Below are 21,026 nucleotides of genomic sequence, written 5' to 3' on the forward strand. Positions count from 1 at the left end.
TCTTCTCTGGCATCCTGCTAGTTCACCTACCATTATTCCTCAACTCACTGGTAGCTCTGAAGCAGCAATATTAAGAGTCACTACCATGCTGGCATGGGACGCGGGTGGCGCTGTGGTCTAAACCACTGAGCCTTGGGCTTGCTGATCATAATGTCAGTGGTTTGAATCCTTGTGATGGGGTGAGCTCCCGTTGCTCGGTCCTAGGCTCCTGCCAACCTAGCAGTTCAAAAGCACGCCAAAGTGTACAAGTAGATTAAGAGGTACCACTCCGTCGGGAAGGTAAATGGCATTTCCATGCGCTGCTCTGGTTTCGGTGTTCCATTGTGCCAGAAGCAGCTTAGTCATGCTGGCCACATGACCTGGAAAAACTGTCTGTGGAGTGGACAAACGGCGGCTCCCTTGGCCTGTAAAGCGAGATGAGTGCCACAACCCCAGAGTCGTTTGTGACTGAACTTAACTGTCAGGGGACCGTTTACCTCTTACTATGCTGCCATTGCACAAAACATTAATTCATGGGTCCGCACAGTGCTAGTTTTTTAGAAAAAGAGTTGCCAGAACTCACCATGAATGCCACCCTCTTTCTCTTAGAATGGCAATCGCATCCACCTGAGTTCTGGTGAGTTCCCCCTGGGGAAAAAAGCCCTGGCTCCACAGGTAGTACCCTTAATTTCCCTCTAATTTTGTAAGCTCAGGCTATAGAGTGGAGTATTCACACAGAAGATGGTGCCAGCCTCATATATACAGTTTTTCTTAGCTTCTCTCACCTGTCCGGCTTTGGCATTTTCACATACAAAAGCCTCGTAGAACCTGGAGAATTCTGGAGCGTTGTCATTCACATCCAGCACTCTTATCGTGACAGAAACACTGCCAACCTGCGAGGGGTTGTCTGAAAGAAGATAGAATGAAGCAAAAAATCAAAATCAAAATCAGAGTGGCTTGGTCCTTGTGTAAATTAATCTCGGTGCTGTGCATTACATTTGAGAGTTGTGGTTGCCCAATAAGAGCAGGCAGACCTGCAGTGCGTTACAGCACATGTTGAGCTCTTGAGACTCTGGTTCCATTATTTGATGTGTCTAGAAGGTTCGAGCCCACCCAGGGACAGCTGTGGGCAGAGGGATGGACCAGATGACCCTCAAGGCCCCTTCCAACTCTGCAATTCTGTGATTCTATAAAATATTTCTAGTGTGTTCAGAGGAGTAACTAGGCTCCTTTGCACCCTTGGCAAGGAGCTGTATCATTGTCCCCTTGCAAGGAGCTGTGTCAGCAACCCCACCCCTTAAACCCTTGGCAAGGAGAAATATTGGTGCCCTCCCCCAAACAGCGGAGGAGCAAACTGGAGAACGTTTGGATGGCTGGGCAGGCTCTAAGCCACTCCGAGCCAGAGTGGAGAGGCATGATTTTTGTGCACGCACACACAAGGCTGCGCCCTTAGTGAGAGCCAACCTGCCCAGTCCCTAAGAACGCTCCTGAGTCTCTTACACAAAGTGCTTGTTGCATTTATGTATGAAAAATTGAAGAGCCAAACGTCTTCACAATTTCTGACTCAGATTGATAGAAAAGTGTTCCCACAGCACAATTAGTGTTTCTGAAAGTGTGAATTACATAGGTTCATTTTAAAATGCAAACCAAACCAATTTCCTCCCCCATCGGATGAGAATGTGACACAGATAACTTTTTTGAAGAAAAAAAAAAGACCCTTGTCTGCTGTAATGTCTGTTTCCAGCCAGTGTTTCATACACCGAAACTCTAAATATGTATGGGGGCAGAAGGTTTCTCAGAAATGCCACGGTAGTTCTCAAGCAACAGTGACCCTTACGTTTCGGTACATATCTGAGACCCTAGTAAGCAGCTTTCCCTGCCCTAAACACAGGTTTATTACAAAATTATTTCTAAAGGCCACTAAAAAAAGCAAGCAAGCAGATGGTGATAACAGTCGCTTGCTACTGGCTCAAGGAGGTTTTGAACCAGTGACCTAGAAGTGAAAGGCTCTGAGCTCATTAGCAAATCCCTGAGCCATTCAATCCTTCCTGATAATGCTGCTTTCTACTCTGATAAGCCCTGTAATATTCAGAGCATCTGTTTTTGCTACTAATAGTTCTTGGGGGCGAGAGTGCGTGTGCTAGCTCTTATCTGAACTGCATTTTTTTTTATTAAAAAAAAAAGCAAGAAAGAGAAATTAAATAACAATTCCCTTGAATGCTAATGGTTTGAGTAAACATTTCATTTGCAGACCTCCCTAGGAGCGTAAAAATTAAATGCTACTTTCATTCCCTCAATCAGATGCAAAGCGTGGCTTCCACTGCAGTGCGTATAAATATGCATGTCATACGGCTTGTGTAGGCTGAACTCGGGCTGTTTCTGAACTGCAGTGAAGTTATCGAGGAAGCAGTCCTATGCACATGAGGCTGGCGTAGAGAGAGCCAGTGTAAAGTTGCTCCACATCCAAACCCCATCCTAAGCCTTGGAGAAGGAGAACAAGCCTTCAAAATAAGTGTCCTATGCCAGGTTGCCAAATCACACGACTGAGTTGAATGGGATTATAATCCAGCCTATGTCTCCTCTCTCTGGTCCTACCCCAGAATATGCCCCCTTTTGGGGACTTACACTGGCCTCAGCTCAGCAAACTTTGGCTGAGCTGAACAAGTTATGCTGGCTTTGGCTGAGCCGGGGTTGGGGTCCAAACCAGGAATTAGCCAGCAGAGCCAGAAATCCACAGTGGATCTTGCCATAGGATCCGAACACCCCAAGAGTCTGCCAGAGTTGGCTTTAAATGCTGGTTAAATTGGAACCCCAGTAAAATACATTTGGAGATAACTGGAGTGGTACCTCGGGTTACATACGATTCAGGTTACAGATGCTACAGGTTACAGACTCTGCTAACCCAGAAACATTACCTCGGATTAAGAACTTTGCTTCAGGATGAGAACAGAAATTGTGCAGCGGCGGTGCAGCAGCAGCGGGAGGCCCCATTAGCTAAAGTGGTGCTTCAGGTTAAGAACAGTTTCAGGTTAAGAACGGACCTTCCAGAACGAATTAAGTACGTAACCAGAGGTACCACTGTGTTTCCATGTTAACAAACAATAAAACATAATTGAAAGTAAGATAAGATGGAGATAAATGTGCAGCAACCCCAAATGTTGAAACAAACATATTTGCATGGTTTTTGTTCTCCTTACTCAGCTCCACGGCCAGGACAGTGATATTGTGCCACGAAATGTCCTCCCGATCCAGAGGCCTTGCAGTCATCAGAGCACCTGTTGCAATGTCGACATAAAAGAAGCGTCCGGGATCACTGCTTCGGTCAATGGAATACCTGTAAAAAAGTATACATTTAGAAGGCATCATATGCAAGGAATAAATCATTCCTAATCAAGGCTCCATTCAGGTTCATTAGTAATTTTTAATTCTCTGGTTTGCTTCTAGTTCAGACACTAAATTTAAAGCATGCCTTGATAATTTGTTTGATTGCTTTTATCCTATAACAGTTTTTTTAAAATAAAAACAACAACAACTAGAATAGCAAGAATAGCTGAAAACAGTTATAACTAATTTTGAAGGTATTTTTTGGTCTCTCCTGACAGTGAATAATAAATACAATGCTCTGTTTTATTATACTACTGTATAATAGTTATTTTCACCTGATCTGAAAATGAATATAAGAACTGAAAAAGCTACAGAAGTGAAAATGAATAAGGATACGTTGCAACTTCATGTGAGAAAAGACAAAGAGAGTATGAGGTTTTCTTTAGTTTAAGAAAATAAATGACAACTAAGATGGACAAGGACTTGCAGGTGGCACTGTGGTTTAAACTACAGAGCCTAGGACCTGCCGATCAGAAGGTTGGCAGTTCGAATCCCCGCGACGGGGTGAGCTCCTGTTGCTCGGTCCCTGCTCCTGCCAACCGAGCAGTTTGAAAGCACATCAAAGTGCAAGTAGATAAATAGGCACTGCTCCAGTAGGAAGGTAAACGGCATTTCCATGCGCTGCTCTGGTTTGCCAGAAGCGGCTTAGTCATGCTGGCCACATGACCTGGAAGCTGTACGCCAACTCTCTCGGCCACTAAAGCGAGATGAGCACCGCAACCCCAGAGTCGGCCACGACTGGACCTAATGGTCAGGGGTCCCTTTACCTTTACCTAAGATGGACAAGAGTGACGTTTACCAAATTATGAATGTTTGGAGAGCAGATAAGACATTTTTTCCTATCCCAGACCCAAATAAGCCAATTGGCACAGCAGGTTGAGGACAGACAAGGAGAAATACAGCCATGTGGCATCATACATGAAGATTCAGTTCTAAGGGTCACACATATGAAAAATTCCATATAACCAAAATTATGGGGGTCTCTTCTGTGTGCTGTCTCACTTCTCCATGTGGAAAGCAAGAAGAGGGAAATGAGCAGAAAGAGACAAAGGCAGAATGGATCATTCAAAAGTATTAAATGAAATGGGGTCCACTGTACTGGGGTTCATCTATGTTAAAATGTATATCACAGCTTGATTGACTGATGATTTTATTGCAAATCCATTTGACTGTCTGAGTCAGTCTCCCTAACTAGCAATATGGGAATTATAAAACTGGCCTACCCTCTGGTGTTGTTATAAGGATTGACCCACTGTTGTATCTGGTAGGGGGGGACAGATGCAAGTATGTTGACAACATTATATATCTTTAGGTGCCAGGCAAAAACTTTCCTCTATAACCAGGCCTTTGGCCCTGAACTACCTGTGGTCTTTTAGCAGTGGGTGGGAAGATTTTAATTTGTAAGTTGCTTTGGGTTGCCTTGGTCAAAATAAAGAGACCAACACATTTAAATAACAACAATAAGTAGAGAGTGCTATACAAACAGTGAGCTGCAATTTGTGACCAGTGCTGCTGCACAAGTGGAGTTCTGCTCACACAATGGGATTCCTCTTTGCTCCTGTTCCTTGCATGACCCCAAAATTTGCCCCACAGTGTCTCCCAACTCTTTGGAGAAGGTTTTGAAGGTTTACAGAGAGCTTGGGAGGGCAGGGTAAAGTCCCATTAAGGAAGTGGAAGTATGTTGTGCAAGCAGAACTGTGCAGGATACAACCCAATGTGTTTTAATTGTGCAAGGGAAGCACGCGGCAAAGGAAACGCAAGGAACACAACGTTGTTGAAATGCTTTCAAAGAAAGAAGCAGCTTTGTTTAGTCGAAGAATAAGAAGAAGGGAGGGAAAATCATCATTGTGAATGCTCTCTCTCACTTTTAAAATAAAGATGTATCCCCCAGTCTGCTAGATTTATTAAGGAAAGCCACACAAAAGCTTTAGATTGTGAAATAATGATCTGTCTTGCAAACGCCCATTAAAAAAAATTCTCCTCTGACAGTTTAGGGCTAACTTGTATCTGAAATTGAATATGGCCTTGTGATTAGTGGTGCAACATTAATCACTGGTGTCATGCAGCACAGGTGGAGTTTTTGTACTGCATTCTTTGCACATGTTTGCCTATTATTAATAATTGGTTCTCAGCACTCGAGTCCATTGAACTGTTTACATAATCTCCCTTAGTCATTCTGAATTAATCAGGCCATGCCTTCAGCAATCAGAATCTCCCAATGTGGGCAATCCAGATGTCAAGAAAGGCAGGCATAAGAGGATTTGAGGGTTTCTGGTGCGTTCGGTGAGCATTCTGGTAATATGGCCCGCCTTTCTGAAATTCCGTTGACAAACCTAGCGTTGCCCTTATTTATTGAAATAACCACTGGAATCCCTGAACATTTTCTGGTGGAATTGTGCTTATAGGACGCCAGCAAAACCAAATTATATCAGTTAGAATTCAGCTGTGTACTATTGGCATATCATGGGGTAAGACTAAGATCTGTTCATTAATCTATAATACTAAAATTGTAAGTAGCCACATTGGTCTATGGGTGGGTGGGTGGGAGAGAATCTAATAGGGCAGACTAAAATATCAGAGTGGGATGCGGGTGGCGCTGTGGGTTAAACCACAGAGCCTAGGACTTGCCGATCAGAAGGTCGGCGGTTCGAATCCTCGCGACGGGTTGAGCTCCCGCTGCTCGGTCTCTGCTCCTGCCCACCTAGCAGTTCGAAAGCATGTCAAAGTGCAAGTAGAAAGTACCTTTACTAAAATATCAGAAAGTTGTGAGCAAACTTTCAAGTTCTTTAGAACTCTTGTTCACACTGTCTGTATTTAATAAAACATCCTGTGAAGGCTGTTGGATGCTTCAAACTTTGAGGATTTTACAGGGTAGAGCACAATATTTAGCATGTAGAAAGCCCCAGGAGCACGTGTAGTGGTGAGAGAGACAAGAGTTTGTTATTTTGAAGACACAGAAACAGAGACAGCAGGGGGTTGCCAGAATGTGAAGTGCCTTGGTGTGCAAAGTCTGTCTGGGCATCCGATGCAGCTTTGCTACCTTGTAGAAGTTCCCCTTTTTTCCTCCCTGTGCTATCTGGTTATATATTTATAAATGAAGCAAAAATGTCCTAGGTCCTCAGTGCTCTGTCACTCAAAGGAATCGAAAACCCTGGAATGTTTCAAACCCCCCCCCCCCCCCCGCCCTGGGGCAGCTGGAGAGTGCATAACAATAGATCAGTGTTTCCCAACCTTGTGCCTCCAGATGTTTTTGGCCTACAACTCCCATCATCCCTAGCTAGCAAGACCAGTGGTCAGGGATGATGGGAGTTGTAGGCCAAAAACATCTGGAGGCACAAGGTTGGGAAACACTGCAATAGATCACTGTGCTCACCAGAACCTCAAGAAAGAGATTCCCTTTATTTCCATATCTATATGAAGACCCACCTGTCCCAAATCTTCTTTTCTATCTATAGCCCATGAAGCTTTAAAGAAACTATAGCAAGGGGTGCATATTTGCACACATCCCCTTGGCCAAAGTCTCCTGCTTCGAGAGGAAGATGAGACATTACGGGTAAGATTGAGAGACCTGAAAAAAGGAGAGCACGTTTCCCCCTCTTTTCGCATAATAAATTATCACGCAATCATTACTCAGTTGCTCTGGACAGTTCCAGATGTCTTTCCTCAGGCAAAACTTCCGTGACAAGGAAGCTTCCGTTTCCTGAAATTTGTGGGAGGCCTAGACTGGGCCACATGTTACACTGGTCATGTAAATACATTCTGATGAACATTTACTGTTCCCAACTCTAATCCTGCGGAAAGCCATCTAATTAGATTTTAATTTGATCCCGACTTGTTTTTAGGAGGTAATTTAATTATTGTTTGATTTTATACCAATGTTATGCATTTGATGTTAGCCGCCCTGAGCCCAGTCTTGGCTGGGGAGGGCGGGATACAAATAAAAGATTATCATCATCATCATCATCATCATCATCATCATCAGAGTGTAACAGTGTAGAATGGGATTATTTTGAGCAGGGATGACATAAACCATCCTTTTGTTGCCTGAATAGTAAGCTGCAGCCTCCTCACTGACAGAGACTCAATACCATCTGTCCTAGATTGATAATGGTTAATTAACTCTGGATGCACCGGAGAGAGCCAGTTCTTAAATCTTGCCTCTGATTCAGAGAGGACAAGTAAATGGTGATTTTGCCTGCACAAAATAATGTATAGCCTTGCTAGCGTCTAAGGTTAAGCATTTATTTGAAACTGGCAGATTAATATTCTTCAGGCTTTTATATGTGTCTGTGGGAAGGGAGGGTGTTATTGTTTCGTTTTAATTATTTACTTGTTCTAATTCTGTATTTCATTCTGTGAACTTGCCCTGAGATCTTATGACGAAGGGTGGCATATAAATCCTATTAAATAAAGAATAATAAATTTCTGAATCTGCATTACCTCCCCTAAAGCAACAAGAACAATCCTAGGAGTTAACATAGTGGATATTTAGGATGATGGGGGGGGGGGGGGAATAGAGAAACAAGGAAAGAAAGGAACCTGATGGAGTTGTTGGTCACATCCGGGTCCTTGGCATAAATCATTTGTATGGTGGTCCCAATGTCCACATCTTCAGGGACTTCCACAAAATAAAAGCTAGGCTCAAAGAGTGGGGGCTCTTCCACATCCTCAACGGTGATGTGTACAGTTGCCGTGTCACGGAAGGGGCCAAGGTTCAGGAAGCGCATTTCCAAGTGGGGATTGGCACCCTCCACCTTTAAAGTGTAGCTCTTCTTACTCTCAAAGTTCAAGGGCTGAAGATGAAGAAGAAATAAAGCATTAGAAGACCTCCTCTGAGACTGGACAGAACGTCTTGAGCCATACCACCCAATTCCTTTAAAATAAAACACTTCCCTTTTAAACTCGTATCACTTACATTGCATATAACTGGCTGGATGAACACGATAGCCCCACAACTTTGCTGTTTTCATTTTAACAAAATGCATCCCAGATATTACTGTAATAATCGGGTGAGGGTTGTCCAAGCAGTCACAGAGGATAGTGAGGTCTAGCATGTCATCTTGTGCCCCAGTCCAGCTCCAGCAGTAGCCAGAATTGGGCACCAGTATGTGTCCACCACACACACACCCCAAATCCAAATAGGAAGAGCAAAAAGAAGCCTTTGCTCTTTCGAACTCAGTTCTTTTGTTTTTCTTTTCTTTTCTTTTTCTTTTTTGCAAATTAGGTCATTCCAAAGATGTGGAGCTGCTACAGAGAAGGCCCATTCACGTGCCACCACTTCTTGAATTCCCTTATGGTGGAATCACCAATAGAGTATCCTCCGTAGAACCTAATTCATGGACAGGTTGATACGGAAGGAGTCAGTCTTTCAGATATTTGAGTCCCAAGCCACTTGTCAGCATAAATACCAGGAACTGGGCTCAGAAATTGGCTCACAACCAGTGCATCATTTTTTTTTTAACACTGGCGCTGCACAAGTTCAACCAGCTATTCCCATCCGCTCTCTGGACACTGCATTCTGCACTTTTTGCAGCTTCCAGACAGTCTTCAAGGGCAGCCCCATGTAGAGTCTGTTGCAAAAGTCCAGCCTGGGATTTGCCAGAACATGGGCTACAGTGGTCAGGTTTTTTCCTATTCAGGAATGGCCATCGCTGGTGAAGCAGCCATACCTGAGAGGAGATACTCCCTGACACTGGAGCCACCTGGGCTTCAGGTGACAAAACCGGATCAAGGAGCACCCACTCCCCCAATCCCCCCCCCATATACCTGCTCCTTCAAGGGGGTGCAACCCCATCAAAGATAGGCTTTCTGCCCACTTCCTGGATGTGGGAGCCCATAGTCCACAGCACCTGAGTCTTACCAGGATTCAGTTTAATACCCCAAACCTAGCTATGTGTGTTAAGCACTTTGAGCATATAACAAAAATGTTGTACATAATGCATTTAATTATATTTTAATTGCTATAATTCAGTCAGGGTGAAGCACCATTAATTTTATTTATTTCAATGTGGTAGAGTTAAGCACATGGCTTAGCTATTCCACGGAAATTAGCGACATTCAAATGTATTCTGTTTTGGCTGTTCTTCTAAGTCCTTTATTATTATTGCCTAAACGTTAGAGGGAGGGCTTTATCACAAAGCGAATCCGGTACTGAAAGGCAACCGTGCTAACGTCTTCCTTTTGCAGAAGACATTCTTTTTTTTCCATGCTGGTTTTTCATGCCCTTTCTTGATACAGTTTTACATGCGAAGGAAATTGATGCCGATAATTGTACTGCAGTGATACTTAGCGTGCACTTTTTATGTATAACAATAAAATGATAATTGAAAAGAATCTTAGCGGCAACAGCGAAGCGAAGCCTAGGAATGTCCAAAGAACCTTCATAAAAGTGGATCTAGAAATGGTTGCAAGGGTCTTTTAGAGCATTATGAGGCCTCCTGCTGATAATTTAATTTCCAAGAATACAATGGTTATACGCTCTTTACTTTTACATAATGGGTAGTTTAATGCTGAATATTAGCAAAATGGAATCCTTGTAACTGGCACAGATTTTGATCAAAACAAAATGTGTGCTTCTAAAGCTGTCGACTTGGTTTTAGAGGCAAACACCATCCTGGAAGAAGTTCAAATCTGTTTTCTGCACTGGGATTTTTTTTTTATAGCACAAATTGATAGTTTATATTTACTTTAATTTTGGGGATTTGTATCTTCTTGAGGAAGGCATATGCTGAATGGAGGAATGCATTAATTAACACAGTCAGCAACAGCAAATCCCAGTTTGCTAGCAAACACTCAGCAGGGAACTATGCCAGTCTAGGAACATCCCTCAAGAACAATACATGATACATGTGTTTGCAGATAGATAGATGATAGATAGATGTATATGTGTGTGTTTTACATTTTTGGTATTATGCGTCAAATATCTTACATGTCCAAGTGAAAATGTAATGGCCCACTGAAGCCAATGGAAGAGAATTCGTTCCAATGGGACTTCCACCTGGAACAGTCCGAATGAGTGAACAAGAGATTTTTTTCAGACTTTAGAAATAATTAAAATTTTAAATGAGCAGACAAAACTGAGTAATGGCACAACTGAGACAGTCAGAAGGATGGCTCACATGCTAGTTTCTTTGGGCGCAAACTATTTGCTACATTGCAACCACATGCAATGAATTCCTGCTGGCACGTTTCACTTGCAACGTGTCCTCCGGAAGGGGCCATTAACCTCCCCCCCTAAAACTTCCCCCTAAAACCCCTAGCTTCTTTTAACTTGATGTTCTTTTAACTCTGCCTATGCCAGCCTCTCCCAGAATGCAAAAGATGCGAGAATGCTTTTAATTTGTACAACTGATTGCTTCCCCCCTTCTTTTAAAAACCCATTTTAAACTGATTTAAGTTAGGATCCTATACTATATTCCCCAAGTTGAAAATCCAGACAAAGTTGTTGAGCTTTCTCCCCCCCCCCCCAAAAAAAATATCTAAGTTTTTGGCCTTTATTTGAATTCTATAAATTTTCCCCAGACATTTTGCCAATTTCCTGCCCAATTCCCAGATGTATGGCAGCCCTATCCTAAACTCAAGAGTAGGTCCCAAGAGTAACTCAAAAGGGTCCCAAAAGGGTCCCAAAAGTAGGTCCCAAAAGTAACTCAAGAGAGGTTACTTTTGAGTAGACATGAATAGGATTGCATTATCAATGGACTTAGTTGTATTAGTTGTAGAAGTGGTATGCAAAGTAGTAATAAAAGTACGGTAATTACAATAGCAATATTTTATCGCAATGGAAATTGCATTTACAGTAATGGTTGCACATTGCTGAGGAATGAATGTGTTTACCTTTCTCACTGTGATGACACCAACTTGGCGATTAGGCTCGGTGGTAATATCAAAGACATCCAGTCCATCCCCATCCACAAAGCTGTATTTCATTTCAGCATTAATGCCTTCATCCAAATCTTTAGCAAGGACACGGCCCACAGTAGAGCTAACTGGAGCAGACTCCAGAACACTCATCTGATAATGTTCTGGGGGGGGGGGGGAAATGTTAATCGTGAAATAAAATAAACAAGTTCAATAATATTTAAAAAGAGAACAATGCCGTCAAAATTAAGCCTTTGCAAGCTCCATGCTGATTTCAGTGGAAATCAAATCATATCAAATCATTTAAAATCAAAAGGCCTGAAAAATGCCTAACTGGCTGAATTCTTTATGCCCTAAATACATTACAAGACTTACAGAAATGAAATGAAGTAGCCACTTTGAATAAGTCTATGACAGCACCATCCTAACTATTTCTATTCAGTAGTGAATCCTATTTAATTCAATGGGGCTTACTTCCAAGTAAGCAGAGTTAGGATTGCAACCTTAAACTCTGAAGTTCCTTACGCTGGGCTGTGGAAGCACATGGTCAACTCCAGTGTAGAAAAATCCAAACAAATTTACCGGTAAATTCCCCTTGCTGAGTTTCAATAGCTCTCTTGACATATCGGGGGCATATTTAAATTGTTCGTATCAAACCATCCGTTCTTCCTGTGGCAAAGCTGATCTAAGAGCAAAACTTATGCATAACCAACAAATCTACAGAGTAAAAGGTTCCCCTTTGCTCCTTTGAATACACAGTAGCTTCGATTAATTCCTTCCTCTTGCAGCAGTATTTATTAACTCAAGAGTTGCACTTCAGACTAGCGCAGCAGGAGGAAATGGCAGTGTGTAATTCTTTGACTGAAAAGTAAAGTTGGTAGGGACATAAACAATGGAAGGCAACACCCGCCCCCCTCAAATGCAAGTGCTTAATTAATTGATGAGCAGTGTGATATTTTAAATTTTAAAATGAGAGGGAATTTAGAAAGTAGGCATGGAGCTTTTTAGGGTATCACAGGAGTGTTCATTTTGTTCACCATCACCAGTGAAACACGTCAAACATTTCACAAGATAAAAGATGGAAGTAGACTCCAGTCCTCAAGAGCTGATGACACAGTAAAAGCACAAACCTATGACAACAACTCAGAAGTAAGGCCCATGGAATTTAATGAGATTTACTCCCAGCTTTTAAGATGAAACATGATTCTTTGCTGTTGCTACAATGACTATCATAGGTACCAAACCAGTCTGAAAGTTATCAATCCTGATGAGTAGGGATGGGGAACTCACAGCACTGCAGGTGCTGTTGGACTACAGTTTCCATCTTCTCTGACCACTGGTCATATTAGTTGGGGATGAAAGGAGTTGGGAGTCGAACAACAGCGCCACAAGTTCCCCAACTCTGATACAGAGGGAAGTTTAGGTAGGAAGTGAAAGTCATTCTGTTGACTCGTACAAGACTCGTTCTAAGATCACCTTCATGAGAAATCTGCTGGAACAGAATCTGAGTCCAAATCTGTTGTTGTTGTTTACTAATTATAGCAGTATATTTGCAGGTTGAAAGGTTTTATGAGAAACAGTGAATCTTCATAGGAATGTAGCCAGTATCTAGGGACACAGTGAAATCTACCCAGTATTTAGGCTGTTGACTATTTCTTAAACCTCTGAACTGAAGTTGAGCCTCTGTAGCAGCTGTGAAAATTTGATGCCTCCTGAAATGGTTTAAAACTGCATGAGCAACTTAAAGTTATATTCTAATAACAGGTCTGCATCTTTTGGGCCACATTTTGTGCTGCTATGGTTTTCCCAGCAGTGATGTATGGAAGTGAGAGCTGGACTATAAAGAAGGTTGATCGCCGAAGAATTGATACTTTTGAATTATGGTGCTGGAGGAGACTCTTGAAAGCCCCATGGACTGCAAGAAGATCAAACCTATCCATTCTGAAGGAAATCAGCCCTGAGTGCTCACTGAAAGGACTGAAGCTGAGGCTCCAATACTTTGGCCACCTCATGAGAAGAGAAGACTTCCTGGAAAAGACCCTGGTGTTGGGAAAGATGGAGGGCACAAGGAGAAGGGGACGACAGAGGACGAGATGTTTGGACAGTGTTCTCGAAGCTACCAGCATGAGTTTGACCAAACTGCGGGAGGCAGTGGAAGACAGGAGCGCCTGGCGTGCTCTGGTTCATGGGGTCACGAAGAGTCGGACACGACTAAACGACTAAACAACAACAACAACAAAGCTAAAGAGCACAAAAACTATTTTATGTTATCAGAAATGGATTTAGTTTGATACCCTTCATTTAAACATTCAAAGGAATACACCCAAGTAAAGAGACAAAGAAGAAGAAGAGGAAAGACCATTAAAAAAAAAAGTTCAACACTTTTTAAGGAATCCTCAGCATCCCTTCTTTGCCTTTGAAGTCTTACTAAGGCTAGCAGCCACTAATGCTTCCTGGTATCCACTTAAAGCTTCATTCAGTACTAATACTGGAACTATCCATTCCTGATTTCTTCCCCACCATTCGTCTTCCATTCTGCTCTCCTATACCTCCATCAAACCTCTCCTTCCCCTTCACCTTATCACACATGTGAAGCTGCCTACCCCTTTGCCTTCATGCCAACATTTCCTTCTGTTCCTCCTCCTGTTGTTTCATCATGGTCCCCTCAAGTCCATCCAGAACTCTGTTACCAAAACCATTCAACTCTCTGATCGCTCTGAAAAGCTCCAGATGTTTATCCTTAATCTCCAATACCCTTCGCAGGGTTCTCACTCCCTTATTGCCCTGGTGTAGTTAGCCCTATATTCCTCCGCCTGTATATATGCATGCTCCTCTACCCCCACAAACACCACCATCCTCTGCTGTGTGAAGATCTCCTGTTCCCTCAAATGACTGACCTGTCTCCCTTGCTGTTTCCTTTGCCCAGAACTGCCTCTCCAGATCTGCACTGTTTCCAAAGCCTTCCTCAGAACCCAACTTTTCTGTGAGGTCTATGTGAGCTCTTTAGTTCTTATCCCCTACGGCAACTAATCCTAAGTACTGATAAGTGCAGAATCTTGCCCTGTTTGCCCCTGCCTCCATTTTCTTTGTGTCTCTCTTCCACTTCATGTCAGATGTTAGACTGCAAGCTTCTTGGGGTGGCAGTCTGTCTTGATTCTTCAAACCATCATTGTTGTTGTTGTTGTTGTTGTTGTTATTGATAACTAGTAAAGCACATATTTACTGTGCAAATATTTTGTCACATCTTTTTAGAGTGGTACCTCGCAAGACGAAATTAATTCGTTCTGTGAGTTTTTTCGTCTTGCGAATTTTTTGTCTTGCGAAGCACGGATTCCCATAGGAATGCATTGAAAAAGAAAAAGGAAACAAACTTGCAAGACGTTTTCGTCTTGCAAAGCAAGCCCATAGGGAAATTCATCTTGCGAAGCAACTCAAAAAACGAAAAACTCTTTTGTCTTGCGGGTTTTTCGTCTTACGAGGCACTCGTCTTGCGAGGTACCACTGTATTTGGGCAATGTGCCAGAGATCTGCATATTGTGATGGACACTTATTGTGTGGAAATCTGGATAGCGACAAAACAGTGCACCAGGGGAAGAATACCCTGGAATTAAGAAATGTCCATTGAGAAGCTCCGCCCCCCACCCCCAAATGCTGGGACATCGTGGCTGAGACTTACTCTGTGGAAATCTGGGTGGGTTGTCATTGACATCAGACAGGGAGATATTGACTGTGGTCGTCCCAGCTAATCCTCCCAGCTGTCCGCCCATATCTTTGGCCTGGATAATCACTTCATAATATTCTTTTGCTTCTCTATCCATGTTCATTAGCGCTGTCCTAATTAAGCCTATGAAAACGGCAGGGGAAAATAAAGACACACACAAAAAGGCATTTAATTGAATAATGCACACAAAGTAACAAATTTACTAACCCGAGTATTCATTGGGAAATGCTTCCTTTTCAAGACGAAAAACAAAGTTTATTGGGAGCCACCCAGAAAGGAATGCCTCTTTGCAGAATCAGAATGGGCTATACTCTCAAGATACCAGGAACCAGATGCAACGCTGGTCCGCAGCCATGTCGGTGGAGTAATTTGTCATTCACGGAAGGAATTGCCATGAACAGATCACTCAGGAGTTAGTGAAAGAAGGGCTAGAGCCTAGTTCTTCCTTTTGCTTCATACAGAGATTACAGCAGGAAACAAGTACATATTGTCTTCTTATATATTCTAAATTTGAGTAATTTGAATTAGCGAAAAGACACATTTTAGGTTGAGAGATAAGGGCATGCCTGTTTATTTTTTCAGGGCTATTTTAATTCTGCAACAGAGAATACAAAAGAAAATGTTAAAAACAACCTTTCCTCCTAACATTGACAGCTAGCTGCTACTTCTGCCTTTCTTTCTTTTTTTAGTTATTTCAAATTTCATTCAGTATTTTTTTTTTTAAAGGGCACCCTGTTGGTAATGAAAATTAATCAGTTATTCATTTGAAAGGCAATTGATTAATCAGTTAGAATCCTTTGAATGGTGTGAAGTTCAAATAATTACTCTTCTGTGGTCATGCTATCATTAGGCGCATATCTGATTTTGTGCTCTTGGTATTAGAATGCATATTTGCTTTTGCAAACAGGTTATAGTGGTGACTGAAGCTCTAATGTAATTAAACCAATTGTGCATGGCATGCAAAACAATGGTTCAGAACTTCATTATGCTTCTTCAAGAGATGCCTGTGCTTTTGAATGTGGAACATGATGTGTAATTAAGCTAATTGCAATTAGGGATATGCATGCAATGCATGACAGTGAATCGGAGCTACACTGCAAAAGTTGCACACGGAAACAGAGGCAGGATTCACTACCCCATAGTTAACATCCAGGGTTGTTGCAGTTAGTTTCCCTTCCTGAGAGTTTTACTGAAATAGAACATGAGGTGGCAGCAAGGTTTCTCTGATAAACCCTGCCAAAAACGTCCAAGTTCAGTTGCTACCTTTGCTGAATACTATTGCTCATGGCTGTAGAAGAATGGACCCCTAGGGCTAAACATCTCTGGACTTTTAGGGTAATATTTTATTATCTTGCTTTTTGTCTTTTCCTCAAAGGACCCTGGTGGAATAGTCGATCTCTTTATTTTTATTCTCAACTTAGCATCTGACTTCTTTCTCTCTGGATTTCAGATTCCCTTCTTTAAGAAACAAAGACTATAACAACAAAACAAAAGCACTGTGTTTGGCTTTTAGTGGACACTTGTGGTAGTGACAAAACAACTATTATCATACAAGGCACTGTAATCTTACATGCTGGTAAATTTTTATAATCATATATAATGCAGTTCGTCTTGTCTACAGTAACTATCATATCTACAGTCTTTATAATTCCAGTCCTTTGATGCTTCAGCTTAACCTTTGCACTTCACTGCATTAAAAGCAGATGCATGTACTGGATTTCCATGCCCAGCCACAGAGTCCCCCATTCCAGCACGCCTAAGTGCTGAGTGATAAAATGAATGGACTCTGCTTAGTGATCTGGCCAGGCTAAGTAGATGGCCATGCCCCGCCTCCCTCCCAGGCCACCGCGGATTGGCTCATTTGAAGGATGGGTTTGGCGGGAACCCGTGAGCCTCCACGGCGGCCGAAGGGGTTGGGGAAACATTCTAAAATGGCGTTGTGGATCTGGGCGAGAGAGGAGATGCCATGTCGGGCCGCAACCGCTGCTCACTGGCAAGACGGAAAGCGGCCATCGCTTGCTGTTTGATTGTTAACACTTATTAAGTCTGTGAACAATCATTCATCCAAGGAATTTACAGGGTTTTGTTTATTAAGCGTCACATCAACACACAAGGTGGCTTAGCCTAAAGGACAGTGAATAATCACAGATCACCCTGGCAGCTGACCTGGATTTGAGTCTGGCTTCTCTCTCCCAATACTCAACATTGTGGCTATATGGGGCATCCTCACACACTCATAAGAGTGAAAAGTTGCTACGCAGCTTCATTCGCATCTGGCTGACATCAGGTTCACATTAGGTTTTCCAGGCCCTGTTCTCAGTTCAACCCACAGTATGGTGCTGAAACTGTAGTTTTTGGTTTGGCTGGGGATCTTCACCTAGAGATTGATGAGGTCAATTTTTTATCATGTTCTTTCTATTTTACTTTTCTACAGACTTTGATAACATTGACCCTGAGGGACCGCTAATACAGGTCACAAGATTGTTCTCTGAAGCCCGTATACAACTGTTAACTTTGCTGATTTTCCCCAACATTCATTCAATTTTATCTATTTTCCGTATTTCTTCATTTTATTTATGTCATTTCCCACACTTAGGATCCAATGCAATGTCCACCGAAGTTAATAGTTCTTTTCCTTTCCATCGCACCAGCCTACAATTGCTGCTGGACTCGACACATCATTTCTCATTCATGTTTTTAACACTTCTTGGGGCTTTATTGAGAAACAATGGGTTGCATAGTCTTTGATGACTTGCATTTTGAAGATGAAGCCTAAGGTGAATACTGAATGAAAGTTAATGGAAAATGTCACATTCTTGGCTGATTTTTCTCTTGAATGAAATTACCTGTTCTGGAGTCCACAGAGAAATATGGCTGTCCTTGGAGAATGCTGTAGACTACCCTGGCACTGTTCCCATAGGTAGGATCATCAGCATCTGTTGCTGTCACTTGGATAACAGAGGTGCCTGACAAAAACAGTGTAGAACCTTGTTAGATTTGTAGCTGTGGAGAGAGGACACAGATCTAACTATGTTCAGTGAATTATAAATGTCCTGCTCTACAGAGTATTTATTTAGGAGCCTGTTCTCTTTCTAATGCTTGAGGAATTTACACACATAGCTCTTAGCACTAATGTTACAAGCACAAATCCCACCAGACATCATTGGATCAGTAAATAATCTATAGGATAACAGCACTTGTTGGTGAACTGTTAAGACCCACAGGGTGCTAAACTTATCACCTTCTTTCTATTCTATAAGTCCTTCAGCTTTAAAATAAAACTTTAAATCATACTTGGTACTCTGCTACTGAAAAAAAGGATTATATGATGCAGAAGAGAAAAACAATATCATAGGAAAAATGAGAAAGTCCCTTTAACAAACTGTGTTCCAGAAACATCAACGAAATATCTTATGAAATCTGAACAAAGAATCACGACTATTGTAGCAACCAAATTACATCTGGGCAATTAAATTGCATTTATCTAAGAATTGTCATTCCCAAAAGGTGAAAATGGATTGTATTTGCCAAAAAGCTTAATATTTGGGTGCAGAATTCTGAGAGTTGAAAATCTTAATTGGAGGTGCGGTTCTTTGTCTCATTGTTCTTCAAACCTGATGGCCCTGGTACAGGCTTCCTCAACCTCGGCCCTCCAGATGTTTTTGGTCTACAACTCCCACAATCCCTAGCTAGCAGGACCAGTAGTCAGGGATGATGGGAACTGTAGTCTCAAAACATCTGGAGGGCTGAGGTTGAGGAAGCCTGCCCTGGTAGTTTTTATGCATGAATACTAATACAACATCTCTTTGCAGTCCTGGGGATTAGATTGTTTAAAAAGATATTGCTATATATACAAAACAAGAAACTTGTCTGGTGTATAATAGAGCTATCACACATTCACCATTCCCAAGAACTTGTAGGTTTATGTGGAGGGAAAAAAGCAAATGAAAAGATGGAAAAGAGAAATGACACATTGTAATAGAATTCAAGAGCAAATGCATATATGCTTGGACAATGTTATTGGGAACAGAAGGATGGTGAGAAAAGTAAGAACCGTTAATGAGGATCTATTAAATATATTTCAGATCTGGCTCTTTATATGATGTGATATATTCAATGTGAACGATATTTGTGGCTAGGATTTGAATATTGTTTAATAAACTGCAAAGAGTCAGGAGGTTACATTTTGTGCTATATTTGCTCCTGCAAAAAGACCAATGGATTTCTTATCTCATAAACCTTTCCAAGTTTAAGGTGCTTTAAAATCAGCTTTGCCTTTCTCTGATCTATGGGCAGTCAAAGTCCTTTTTAGCTCCAGGTGTAAAACTGGCCAGTGCTCATGACTGATCTAATTTACACAGGCTGATGATGGGCCCCTGGGGACCACAGCACAGCTTGGAAATCAATGAAGCACAAGGCTTGTTGCCACAGGTCTTCATGGCTCTGTGCTTATGGCTCTTTCTTTGCTCTTTGTAGTGGGCATATGAATTACAGGTAGCAAGCAGCACACCTTGGTGTAGCAGCAGAGGACTCCCCTAGCACCGCTTTTACAGCCACAGTCTACTGCAGGCCTGCACAACTTCTGAGCTACACATGCATGGTGGCCCACTGATCTTCCTATTGGCATCTGTTGGGTACTGTAGGATAAATATCTGGCTGTAGTCCTGTTGCTATTAAGGAAGTGCAAAAGGGGCAACTGGATGAAACGAAATCAAAACCGGTAAACAGTAAACTAGGGAGGGAGGAATTGACCCTGCCACAAGATGCTGCGAGAACAAAGGGGCTCAAATGAAAATTTAATCCATGGGCCTTTCAGAGCAGCCTGCTCAGGAAGCCACCAATATGTGGCTGTTGGGTTGTGTTCACCTTGGTAGGGTACAAGCCTCAGCTACAGAATCTGCTGGCAAACAGAGCAATTGTGCCAGAGCTTCTACCTCTGGAGTGGTTTTCCACTTCAGCAATAAACAGTACAAAGAAGCAAACTGCGCAGCCAATGGGAGGGAAGTTTCACGAGAAGTTTAAGGGTCATACATTTCCTGGTTTCTTCCCTAGACAGCTAGGAAAAACAGAATATAGGCTGAGGGGAAAACTAGACAGATCAAAGAAGGTTCCCTGCCACCTAGGAATCACTATTTTATAACTATCCTACGCTCCACATAGGCTGAAATTAAAATCTAAACTGTAAACCCAGTTCCCGCCCTTCCTTTTGCAATCTTTCGGCTAGGGAGCTGGAATAAAGGCCAAATATTTCTTTAGCATACTTACTGGCTTGTTTTCTATATATTGAAAGCATGTTCTCAAAAGTCCCACTTACCTACTGGTGACATTTCTGGTACCGAAGCAACATATGGTCCATCCAGGAACTTGGGTTCATTGTCATTGATATCTTGGATTTTGATGATAAATTCAGATTCCGGCTCCATCGGCCTGCCAGTCAGTCTATCCAAGGCTTGAGCCCTCAGAGTATACTGGGATCTCTCTTCTCGGTCCAGCCTCTGAATGGCATGGATATCTCCAGTTGCGTCATCAATGGTGAACACAATGCCTGCTCCTTCTCCCGACAGTATGTATTTGATGGATCCATCTCCTCTGTCCATATCAGAATGCAACTGCAAAGAGTAACCATATGTAGTTGGAACTTAGCTCACAGTATATATGTGAAGAGCTATTTAATGCATTTGGTTGAGGACATTTTGATTTTGTGGTAGAGAAAGGCAAACAACTTCTGGTTATCATCCCTGCCACCAACCATCACCATCATCATTAGTGTGCCATGTGTTTTAGTTGAACAAACTGCTTCTTCCTGCCTTGGTTCTGTGGGACAAAGTAAACAGGTTGCAGTCTTGGAGTTTAGTTGAGGCAAAGAGTAAGCAGGTTTGACGAAGGTCTGTCATTCACTTCTATGGGGGGAAATGAAGCACCGCACTTAGGAACAACTTTGTGGTTGGGGCAAAACATGCCCAATACCCTTGTCAGTGCTTTGTGTGTCAAAGAGCGAGCTGGCAGTAAATCACACCGATCAACGTTAACTCTTTATTAGCAAAAGCACAATCTTCACAGACTAAGTGTCAGGCTTAATGAACAC

The 21,026-nt window shown here is 42.3% G+C and overlaps 1 protein-coding gene and 1 long non-coding RNA gene across 3 annotated transcripts in view; one reads left to right on the plus strand and one right to left on the minus strand.

Annotated features, from left to right (window-relative positions):
- LOC310848447 overlaps window positions 1–3,281 on the plus strand; it is a 76,567-nt gene extending 73,286 nt beyond the window's left edge. Inside the window, exon 4 of the long non-coding RNA XR_014566405.1 lies at window positions 3,181–3,281. This is a non-coding gene — a long non-coding RNA (uncharacterized lncRNA). The remainder of the gene's footprint in view (window positions 1–3,180) is intronic.
- Window positions 1–21,026, minus strand: part of CDH20 (cadherin 20) — a 160,248-nt gene that overhangs the window by 12,018 nt on the left and 127,204 nt on the right. For both annotated transcript variants that reach the window (XM_083747237.1, XM_083747236.1), the window contains exons 3-9: window positions 20,256–20,550; window positions 17,788–17,907; window positions 14,897–15,064; window positions 11,197–11,384; window positions 7,903–8,156; window positions 3,177–3,313; window positions 765–886 (exon numbers count right to left, since the gene is read on the minus strand). In XM_083747237.1, coding sequence (XP_083603363.1) covers window positions 765–886; window positions 3,177–3,313; window positions 7,903–8,156; window positions 11,197–11,384; window positions 14,897–15,064; window positions 17,788–17,907; window positions 20,256–20,550 — 1,284 coding nt within the window. The remainder of the gene's footprint in view (window positions 1–764; window positions 887–3,176; window positions 3,314–7,902; window positions 8,157–11,196; window positions 11,385–14,896; window positions 15,065–17,787; window positions 17,908–20,255; window positions 20,551–21,026) is intronic.

The sequence above is a fragment of the Podarcis gaigeae genome (genome assembly GCF_964106915.1).
Source record: "Podarcis gaigeae genome assembly, chromosome: 7".
In the NCBI taxonomy this organism is placed as follows: Eukaryota; Metazoa; Chordata; class Lepidosauria; order Squamata; family Lacertidae; genus Podarcis; species Podarcis gaigeae.